This window comes from Callospermophilus lateralis, chromosome 3 (assembly GCF_048772815.1).
Source record: "Callospermophilus lateralis isolate mCalLat2 chromosome 3, mCalLat2.hap1, whole genome shotgun sequence".
Lineage (NCBI taxonomy): Eukaryota > Metazoa > Chordata > Mammalia > Rodentia > Sciuridae > Callospermophilus > Callospermophilus lateralis.
In genome coordinates, this window is record NC_135307.1 from 111237209 (window position 1) to 111247430 (window position 10222).

Consider the following 10222-nt stretch of genomic DNA (forward strand, 5'->3'; position numbering starts at 1 on the left):
GGGCACACTTCTCCGCGCCCAGAGCCCTGGCGCCTAGCGCCTGCTGAGAGCGGGAGGGGCCGCGGGTGGGAGCGCGGGGAGCCGGGGAGCTAGGCTGTGCGCGCGCGCGGGGAGGGGCCGCGCCGTCACCCGGAGAGCCCGGCGGATCCCGGACTCCCTCCCGCCCCTCCGCCCGCCGCGCACCTCCGCGCACCGCTCGCCCGGCTCCAGCCGCCGCCGCACGGTGAGTACCCGCTACCGGTAACCCGTCGCCCCGGTGCCCTGCCGCCACAGCTTTTTTTTCGTTTAGTTCTGATTTGGACTCTTATGGCTGTTGTTTTTATTATACCTAACGACTCTACCGCCTGGTTCCCACCGCTGTCCGCCTTCCGGCTCGTTACCCTCCCCAAGCTCATCCCAGGAGCCGGAGAGGGTTCTGGGGCTCTCGTGGCCACTGCTTCTTGTCGCTGCATACGGCCTTTCGCTTTGGCCCCCCCAAATACTGTTACTTTCCTAGGGTCCTTCTTCTTCTGGCTCCAGGGCCCCGGAGCCCCCCCTTCTTTTACTCGGAAAAATACCGCGGGGACCCAGGACCTCAGATTGGGGAGGATGCGCATGGCTCAGGGTGCTCTCTTCACTGTATGCGGGCCACACACACTTGCCGATTTCGGGGAACCAAGAAGCCATAGTCATTTCCCAGAGCCGCTGATCCCCTAGCCACCTCCACAGCCTGCCCGAGAGCCCTCCCTGGGGGCGCGCGGCTTGTCTTGTTGACCCCTCAGCTAGGGAGTTAGAATAGTGGTTTTCTGCCTCCTAAAATGTTACAAGAGACTTCAATGCGAAGGGAGGGTCAACTTGTTTCAGTTTGATTACAAGAGATAAAGATGAAACAGATAATAGATAAATAGCTTGATACTTGAAGAAGGTACAAGACAGATGGGAGAAACAGGAGCGAGCTGACAGAGACCGACAGTTCAGGGACAGATAAGATCAACAAATGGGGGCACCTAAGCAAACAGGGGAATGAGAAAGACTGAATATTTCAGTCTCTTCACTGAAGGCTTTTGAACTCAAACCACTTGTCCTGCTGAAGTGGCCCCTCTGAAAATGAATTTGCCTTTCCAGGCCGAGTTTAGGGGAGGAGCCCTCCGGTTTAGGCTGCCCGGCCACAGGAGTGCCTGCAGCCGTGGGTCCGGTCGGAGCCTTGTGTGTCTAAGGACACGTGGTTGGGCAGGACGACCTAGAAGGCCCTAAACATCAATTTCCAGTTTCCCCAGCTGCTGTAGTCTGCAGGTGAGGTGGCACCTACTGCCTCAGCCAGAGAGCAAAGTGAGGGACCAGCAGCACCTTCCGTGCCTGGAGCTTTGCTGTGGCTTCAAGACCTACCAGGATTCCTCTTAGCCTATATGAGCCAGGACAGCGGGACTTGAAGGATACTCAGGGAAGAGTATCGCCTGCACAAGAAGCAGCCGGGGGCCTCCTGGAGCCTGGATGGGGCCTGAATGGGAAAGACACATCTGAAGGAGGAAACCTCAGAAAGTGGGAGATTGGAAGGGAAGGCAAAGTGGCTTCTGAATAACTTCTTTGAGAACCTCTATGTCCTATGCACTGACCCAGATGGAAACTAGCTTTGATCTGGAGCACAGTTATACACGCAGGAAATGTTGTTAGGAATTGCACAATCCTGGACCCACTGACGGCCGAAAAGAAAACCATTTACAGATCCAGCCAGAATCTTTCTGCTCAATGAACGCGGGGTGCTAGGCGTGAGAAGAGAAGCTCTGGTTTGTAGAAACCCACACTTTTGTCCCAGGAAAACGGCCAGCGCCGAGCTAGGTGCAGTGGGGGTGGCCCTGGGTCTGGGCGCCTGGTTTGAAGAGGGTAGGGTTCAGCACCACGAACAGCGGTCGCCTCTGTCTCTCCCCCTCCCAAGCAGCCCTGGGTTCCTCCTCCTTCTCCCCCACCCCACCTCCTGCAGTCTGGAGTTGGGCAGTGTCCGCCCCTCCTTCGCCTCCCCGCTCCTCGCACTGCCCCCTCCCGCCCATGTGCATGCGCGACTGAGCAGAGGGGCCACCGTCCCCGAAGTCCGGGCTTCAGGACCCGGGCCGGCAGGGCAGGTTTCGAGGGTGGCTGAAGGCGCCGTGGATCTGGGCGCCAGAAAGCCTGGACTTCACAATGGCATTGCTGTGTGGCCTTGGGCAAGTCACTCTCCATCTCTGGGTCCCACTTCCTTCCCAATCCAAAAAAAAAAAAAAAAAGAGGAATTGGGTTTCTTGCAGCTGGGGCATTTCTGAGGTCTTCATTACCCCTTCTCCTATCTCAAACCCCAGGGGCTTTAGTTCCAGCACCACCATGGGTCTGAATAACAAAAGGCGCCCGTTCTGGGAACTACTGAGCTTGAATCCCCACTGCCAAATACCTTCGGTGCGCCCGACTTGGCGCGCCCAGCTGGGCGGGCCCGAGACTAGGCGAAGGCGCTGAAAATGGCTCATCTGCTCTCTGCTTTCTCTATTTCTTAGGAGCGGCGGCATGGAGGCTCTCACCACTCAGCTGGGGCCGGGGCGCGAGGGCAGCTCCTCTCCAAACTCCAAACAGGAGCTGCAGCCTTACTCGGGCTCCAGCGCCCTCAAACCTAACCAGGTGGGAGAGACGTCGCTGTATGGGGTGCCTATCGTGTCTCTTGTCATCGACGGCCAGGAGCGCCTGTGCCTGGCGCAAATCTCCAACACTCTTCTCAAGAACTACAGCTACAATGAGATCCACAACCGACGAGTGGCTCTGGGTATCACGTGCGTGCAGTGTACGCCGGTGCAGCTGGAGATTCTACGTCGGGCCGGGGCCATGCCCATCTCCTCGCGCCGCTGCGGCATGATCACCAAGCGCGAGGCCGAACGCCTGTGCAAGTCATTCCTGGGCGAGCACAAACCACCCAAACTGCCCGAGAACTTCGCCTTTGATGTGGTGCATGAGTGTGCTTGGGGCTCGCGTGGCAGCTTCATCCCTGCGCGTTACAACAGTTCGCGTGCCAAGTGCATCAAGTGCGGCTACTGCAGCATGTACTTCTCGCCTAACAAGTTCATCTTCCACTCGCACCGCACACCCGATGCCAAGTATACTCAGCCCGACGCCGCCAACTTCAACTCGTGGCGTCGTCACCTCAAACTCAGTGACAAGTCGGCCACAGACGAACTGAGCCACGCTTGGGAGGACGTCAAGGCTATGTTTAATGGTGGCACGCGCAAGCGGACCTTCTCGCTGCAAGGAGGTGGCGGAGGAGGCGCTAATGGCGGGTCCGGTGGTCAAGGGAAGGGTGGAACTGGTGGCGGTGGTGGCGGGGGTCCAGGGTGCGCCGAAATGGCCCCAGGCCCACCGCCCCACAAAAGCCTGCGCTGTGGTGAAGATGAGGCGGCCGGGCCTCCGGGTCCACCTCCTCCCCACCCACAGCGCGGACTTGGCCTGGCGGGAGGAGCTAGCGGCCCGACAGGTCCTGGAGGGCCAGGTGGCAGCGCAGGTGTACGTAGCTACCCCGTGATCCCGGTGCCCAGCAAAGGCTTTGGCCTCTTGCAAAAGCTGCCCCCGCCACTTTTCCCTCATCCTTATGGTTTTCCCACGGCCTTCGGCCTATGCCCCAAAAAGGACGACCCAGTATTGGGTGCAGGTGAACCCAAGGGCGGCCCTGGCACTGGGAGCGGCGGCGGCGCGGGCACTGGTGCCGGTGCAGGTGGCCCGGGAACCGGCCACTTGCCCCCAGGAGCAGGGGCCGGCCCGGGCGGCGGCACCATGTTCTGGGGGCATCAACCTTCTGGGGCAGCGAAGGATGCAGCGGCGGTAGCTGCAGCGGCGGCCGCCGCCACTGTGTACCCGACGTTCCCCATGTTCTGGCCAGCTGCAGGCAGTCTCCCGGTGCCGCCCTACCCCGCCGCGCAGAGCCAAGCAAAGGCCGTAGCGGCTGCTGTAGCAGCGGCAGCGGCGGCAGCGGCTGCGGCTGCTGGCGGCGGCGGCCCAGAGTCCCTGGACGGTGCTGAGTCAGCCAAGGACAGCGGCCTCGGAGCTGAGGAGCGCTGCCCGAGTGCATTGTCCCGCGGGCCCCTGGACGAGGACGGCGCTGACGAGGCACTACCACCACCCCTGCCCCCCCTGGCCCCTCCACCGCCTCCGCCAGCACGCAAGGGCTCTTACGTGTCTGCCTTCCGACCTGTGGTCAAGGACACCGAGAGTATTGCCAAGCTGTATGGTAGCGCCCGAGAGGTGTACAGCGCGGGGCCTGCTCGTGGGCCAGGGCCAGGCGCGGGGACAGGCGGCGGCTACGTGAGCCCAGATTTTCTGAGCGAGGGCAGCTCCAGCTACCATTCCGCCTCGCCCGACGTGGACACCGCGGACGAGCCGGAGGTGGATGTGGAATCCAACCGCTTCCCCGACGATGAGGGTGCCCAGGACGAGACCGAACCTAGTGCGCTCAGCGCGGGAGGTGGCCCAGACGGGGACCAGCCCACTGGACCCCTCTCTGCTGCTTCCTCAGGCGCAGATGGCCCCACAGACTCTCCCGATGGCGGTAGCCCTCGGCCCCGGCGCCGCCTCGGGCCTCCCCCAGCTGGCGGGTCTGCATTTGGTGACCTGGCAGCGGATGATGTGGTGCGAAGACCTGAGAGAAGCCCGCCAAGCGGCGGCTATGAGCTTCGAGAGTCTTGCGGGCCCCTGGGAGGCCCCACGACAGCCAAGGTGAGCTCAGAGACCGCTCAGCCGGTAGCACCTACCCCTTTACCCCACCACCCACATGTAAAGCACCCCAAGTTCTGTGCCGCAGTCCCGGCTGCTCCCGGCAGGCCTAGCCTTGGGCTCGCTGTGGAACTGGGGTCCTGGGGCCCTGAGTGAGGTTTCGGAAGATCGGGGGCAAGCCTGGGGAGTGCGTGTGCTTTGTGTTTGTTGCTGGGCGTGAGGATGGGGACCGGCAGAGATTGCCAGACACCAGAAAGAGAGAAATAACAGGGTTATAGAGGAAGAACGGGGAGAGAGAGGGGCTTAATCCAAGAGAGAAACGCTCTAATACTCCAAGGAGAACTAGTGGGTAGCGAGAGGAGAGGGTGTCCTCTCCCCCATTTCGGATCCTAGCAGTACTGAGTCCTAGGAAGCTTCCGTCATCCCAACCAGCAGTTTTCCGAGTCTCTTCACACTGTCTCATTAGGAACCGTTCACAGGGTTTGATGCTGGGAAACTGTCTCTGGACCGTGTGCCGGGCGCAAGGGGGTTCTAAGGTTGGCAGGGCTGGGGCTGGAGGAACAGGTTGTGGCTAGGCCGGAATCACTGGCCTTCCTGAAAGTGGGTGCGCACACCTATACATTTCCATTCGGTTCATTAAAACACGAAATCATTAACCGGATGCGAAAGCATCATTTATGCCTAAGATAGGACCCAGGCCTGGGCAGGAGGGGAAATGGGGGGAATGAGGCGAGTGCAGAGAATCAGGGCGGCTTTGGATGGCCTTTGGCTTGGGAACCTCTTCATGTTTCGAGTAATTTTTTCGAGAGGGCTAATAATTACCTGAATCTACAACAGTGACAGCCTCCAAGGGCGCAAGGGCACAAGGGTGCGCCACGTGCATCCCCGCTACCCCTGCCCTTAGGTCCCCCGGCAAGCTACCCTCCCCTACCTCCTAGGAGTTTCCTGTTGGCTGCGGGGTGGGACTGGGCGGTTTCCGGCAGCCGCCAGGACCCCCCCCCCCCTAATCGCTTGTCATTTCTCGGCCGCAGCAGGTGTACGCGCCAGAGAGGGATGAGCACGTGAAGAGCGCCGCGGCGGCGCTGGGGCCCACTGCCTCCTACCTCTGCACCCCCGAGGCCCACGGTAACGCCTTCCAAGGCCTCTGGCCACTGTGATAGGGGAGGGGGTGCGAATAGAGGGCCGGCCCAAAAGAGGCCAGCGAGGGAAGCCGAGGGCAGAAAGAGAGATACAGAAAAAGCGAAAGAAAGAGAGAAGGAAAGAAAAATAATGAAAGAAAAGGGAAGCTGAGAACTCCTAACAACTCCCATGGGCTGATTACTTAAAAAAACAGTACCAACCTACCTTCTCCACCACACATACACACATGCTCCAGTACACCTCGTACGAGGGTTAAAATCTTAAAAAAAAAAAAAAAAAAAATCACGCCTGCATCTCCTTCAGGTTCTCTCATTTATTCAGCAAGTGTGTTGGTCTTCAGGGTTCCCGGTGGCCAGGCCAGGTCTGGGCGAAGGATGAGCTAGCTTGGCTGCGCTTGGATACCCCGGAAGCGTCGGCCCACCGTGGGGGGCGGGGGAGCCTGCACTTGCGCTCAGGCCAGGTTGCTAGCAGAGGAGGGTCTTGGAAATCTGGGCAAGCGAAGGCAGCCAAGCCCAGTACAATTTCCTGACGCACCACACTACGCGGTAGGCCGCTGCCTGGGCTGCGATCTCCGCGGGAATCGCGCGGACAGACCCGGCGGCCACGCGCGCTCGCGGTGCCCCAGTATCTGCGTGCGATGTAGGTCGCCCGTCCCTGGTGGGCTGGGCTGCTCGTCTTGCTCTTTTTCGAGGGGCTGGGGAGTGGCGTGAAGCCGCGAGACTAGCAGACCATGTGCGGGGGGAGGGAGTACCCTGCCCAAAGCCTCAGGGCGCGCGCCTGGGCTCGGAGTCGGGAACCAGAGGCGGCCACCACGTTTTTAATTAGGGCTTGGGCGCCCCAACCGCGGCAGTGCTGGCAGTATCGGGGTCACAGTTTCTTTGCTTCTCCTTGAAACTCGGTTTATTGCCTTTAAGAACCAGATAAGGAAGACAATCACTCGACCGCCGATGATTTGGAAACGAGGAAATCCTATTCAGACCAAAGGAGTATCTCCCAGCCAAGTCCCACAAATACAGACCGAGGTGAGCACTGAGATTCTTTGAGCCCCACTCGCCGCTGGGCTGTGGGACCCACGTCGCACAGGTTTCCACAGGCTTGTGAGGCGGTTTCAATCAAGAGCAAGAGGCTGCCACTTACTATTTAAATGTTGCAGGGGAGATGCAGGCCAGGTTCCAGAGCTACCCCCTTTGGGGTTTTTCCGATAAGGGTAGTGGACATACTAAGAGGAAATGGAGAGATCACCTCACCCATCTGAAATAGATCAAAGCATTTCCTTCCCTAGGATAGCCTATCTCCCTGGGGCCCACTCTCCTACTCCCTAAAATGATAGCTTGGAAGGTGTGTAGTGCTGACCGCTTGTAACTGCCTCCTCTAAAGGCAGAAGGGTCTGGAGTAGGTCCAAGACTTGGTACAGTTCCCGGGATACTCACCCCTCCCCTCTCAAGCCTTCTCCCGAGACAAAATCCTTCTTACCTCCCCCTGTATCCCAGGCGAAGAAGGGCTTACCTTGGATGTCACAGGAACTCAGCTGGTGGAGAAAGATATTGAAAACCTGGCCAGAGGTGAGGTGAAATCTGTGAAATGGTACACTGTGCTTGCCGGGATGGGCCCCTCCTGTAGAGAGGAGGTAATTGCTGTAGTGGGTATGTGGGAAGACCTTGTTATTGGGGAGAGAGGTTGAATTTTTATTTCATTAAGTAGAAAGGATAATCCTCTGAACACATCCTGGCAGAGAGGTATATGTGTATAGGTGGGTAGGGAATGAACAAGCCCCTGTAGGTTATTAGAAATGTAGGTTCCCAAGGCCTGAGACAGTCTTGAATAGCCCAGTGAGAAAGAGAAATGAGCAATGATTCTTAGAACTCAATGTTTGTGAACATCAGACAGGATAGTGTGGGTCTCCCAAACTCCATGGAAAAACAGGAGGTTGTTTCTCTTTCTTCTTCTTCCTCCTTTTTTTTTTTTTTTTGAAAGTAAGATTACAAAGAGGCATTTATTTTAGGAACAGGTGAGAGGTTACAGTACTTTCCCTGGAATTAACATACAACTATTTCTGTGAAGATGGAGCTTGTTTGCAGAATGGGACCCCCAGGGTTGCTTTGCCTCCAAGGGGGAGAAGTTGGCTTGAAGCATAGAGGAAGGGAGTCTCAAACCCCACTTTGCCTGTCCATCTTCCATTGCTATGTTTCAGAGGAACCTCTTCATGTGGAGGGCTCAAATACTATTGGCCCCATGGCTAGGGCAGCCTCCCCTTCCACTTGTCTGGAAGTGGCTTCTGAGGGCACTAAACAGTGTTTTCCACAGTCCATGAATGATCTTGGAAATTGGTGGGGGAAGGAACACAAGCTTTTTCCATTTTTCCTAGTTATAGATTCTGTCATTACCTTCACAATCATTGGTGCTTTATATGAGGGTTCTTATGGACATCTTATATTATAACTAAACTGTTATTAAGTATGTCTATTTCTCTGGGAAAGCTGTCCAAGGCTTTGACCACATTCTCCCTGATTTGCATTGAAAGAAGGGATTAGAACTGTCATTTGAAGTGGGAAATAAGGTTTTTGTGGGTCATCCTCTAAGATTAGGGAGTTAGGAACAATTTAAAGCAGATGACAACCCAGTCATTTCCTGGAACCAGGGTCTAGGAATCCAAAACGAATTCCACCCTCCTGAATTTGATTCGCCAGGGCATCCTACCCACTTAGCCCTGAATCTTCACTCAAATCCTTTGGACTGGAATGGGAAAGCTAGAGTTCTGAAGGCCTGTATACCAACTAAGGTTCTAGGACTATTAGCCAGAGCAAGACCTCAATGCCTAATGGGTCCCTAGAGTTCTCCATTCCCCTCCCTTACCTCCCACTCTCCCATTCACAGAAGAATTGCAAAAATTGCTCCTGGAGCAAATGGATCTCCGAAAGAAGCTGGAGCGAGAATTTCAGAGTCTCAAAGGTATTTCCATCCCTCCTCAACTCATCTCAACACTGTCAACCTATCCTGCCCTCGGAATGGGGTACAGGCAGGTGGCTAGAGGGAAAGAACTCTGTTTCCCTCTGTTTCCAGCTAGGCATAGGACTGGGTGGGGGTGGGGGTAGGGGTGAAGATGGGAGGGAGTGGGGAAGTGGAGCTGAGGGGGAAGGCTGTGCATAACAGCTCTCACTTAATCAATTTGCACAGATAATTTTCAGGATCAAATGAAGAGGGAATTGGCTTATCGAGAAGAAATGGTGCAACAGCTGCAAATTGTCAGAGGTAAGACGGGAGTCAGGTGAGCGCGTGCACGGGCCATAACTGCCTCTCGTCTGGCAGGAGCCGCAATGTTGGCTCAGTCATTTGGATTTAAATTGAAGGTAATTTAACAATTATTTTTTTTATTTAATATCCTTTGTATACTCTGATTAGCCTCAGAATGGCAAGCGAGCCCAGCAAACGGCTTGCAGGCATCATTACATGGAGTGATTGAACTTCTTATCGCGGCAATTTCCATGGTTTCTAAATTAAAAATCGAGGCGTAAAATTACCTGGGAAGTAATGCCTAAGTTTGCTTTAATTTTGGTTAGATCCGTCTGCCTTTAAGCGCCATCCCAGGCCATTTCCTCCCTCTGTCAGTTTGCAGTTTGGAGTGTTGGTGCCCCCTCCCCCTGTCCCCAGAATTGTTTCTGCGAGGGGCCGCGCCAAGGGGAGGGATGTAGCCCTGACTGTGACCCCGACCGAAGGTGGTCTGCGTTTCCTCACCAATCCTCCATGTCTTCCAGATACTCTATGTAACGAACTTGACCAGGAGCGGAAGGCGCGCTACGCCATACAGCAGAAATTAAAAGGTGCGAAACCCCCCCGAAACAAAGATAGCACCGCTACCAGGGGGCTGGCTGTACTGTGGGATGGATGGATGGATGGATGGATGGATGACGAGGCTAATAAGGGGGAAGGCTAAGGTCTACATGAATCAGAAACAGAAGAGAGGAGTGGGAATTGATTGTAATGGGGGAAATTATTCTAGAAGAGTAGGGTAAGAAGAAAGTATCAGAAAATCTGCCTTGTGGTCCAACTCTGGCCTTGGGCAAGTCGATCCCTCTTTCTCTGCGCCTCAGTTTCCTTTTCTATAAAATGGGGCTATTTAACCAGAGCGATGATTCTGAATCACCAGCTTCTCTCCTCTATCTTTTCTGATCTGGTCGGTTGAGAACCCCTGAGCCCAAAGGGTGAGTCGGGTGGGGGGAGTGGGACGGTGCACTGCAGAGGCCAGGTGAGGCAAGCGCGGCGGCCAACGTGGCTGGTACCACTCTCTTCCCTAGAAGCCCACGACGCCCTGCACCACTTCTCCTGCAAGATGCTGACGCCCCGCCACTGCACTGGCAACTGCTCCTTCAAGCCCCCACTGTTACCCTAG

At 56.3% G+C, this 10222-nt stretch overlaps 1 protein-coding gene across 2 annotated transcripts; it reads left to right on the forward strand.

Annotated features, from left to right (window-relative positions):
- Positions 1 to 2154: 2154 nt before the first annotated feature.
- Positions 2155 to 10222, forward strand: Skor1 (SKI family transcriptional corepressor 1). 2 transcript variants are annotated; one of them, XM_076848659.2, is made up of 9 exons: positions 2155 to 2177; positions 2499 to 4698; positions 5730 to 5820; positions 6750 to 6857; positions 7326 to 7397; positions 8710 to 8784; positions 9010 to 9084; positions 9588 to 9653; positions 10128 to 10222. In XM_076848659.2, the coding sequence occupies exons 1-9, from the start codon at positions 2155 to 2157 to the stop codon at positions 10220 to 10222; spliced, it is 2805 nt and encodes a 934-aa protein (XP_076704774.2). The 2 variants fall into 2 exon arrangements, with proteins under 2 accessions (XP_076704774.2, XP_076704775.2); XM_076848660.2 differs by having other exon boundaries at positions 10131 to 10222.

What these genes read in the sequence shown, in the direction of transcription:
- Skor1 (XM_076848659.2), top strand. Translation starts at nt 2,155, where the DNA reads ATGGCATTGCTGTGTGGCCTTGG. An exon ending in TCCCACAAATACAGACCGAG is followed by an intron (nt 6,858 to 7,325) that starts GTGAGCACTGAG and finishes CCTGTATCCCAG; the next exon opens with GCGAAGAAGGGCTTACCTTG. An exon ending in CATACAGCAGAAATTAAAAG is followed by an intron (nt 9,654 to 10,127) that starts GTGCGAAACCCC and finishes TCTCTTCCCTAG; the next exon opens with AAGCCCACGACGCCCTGCAC.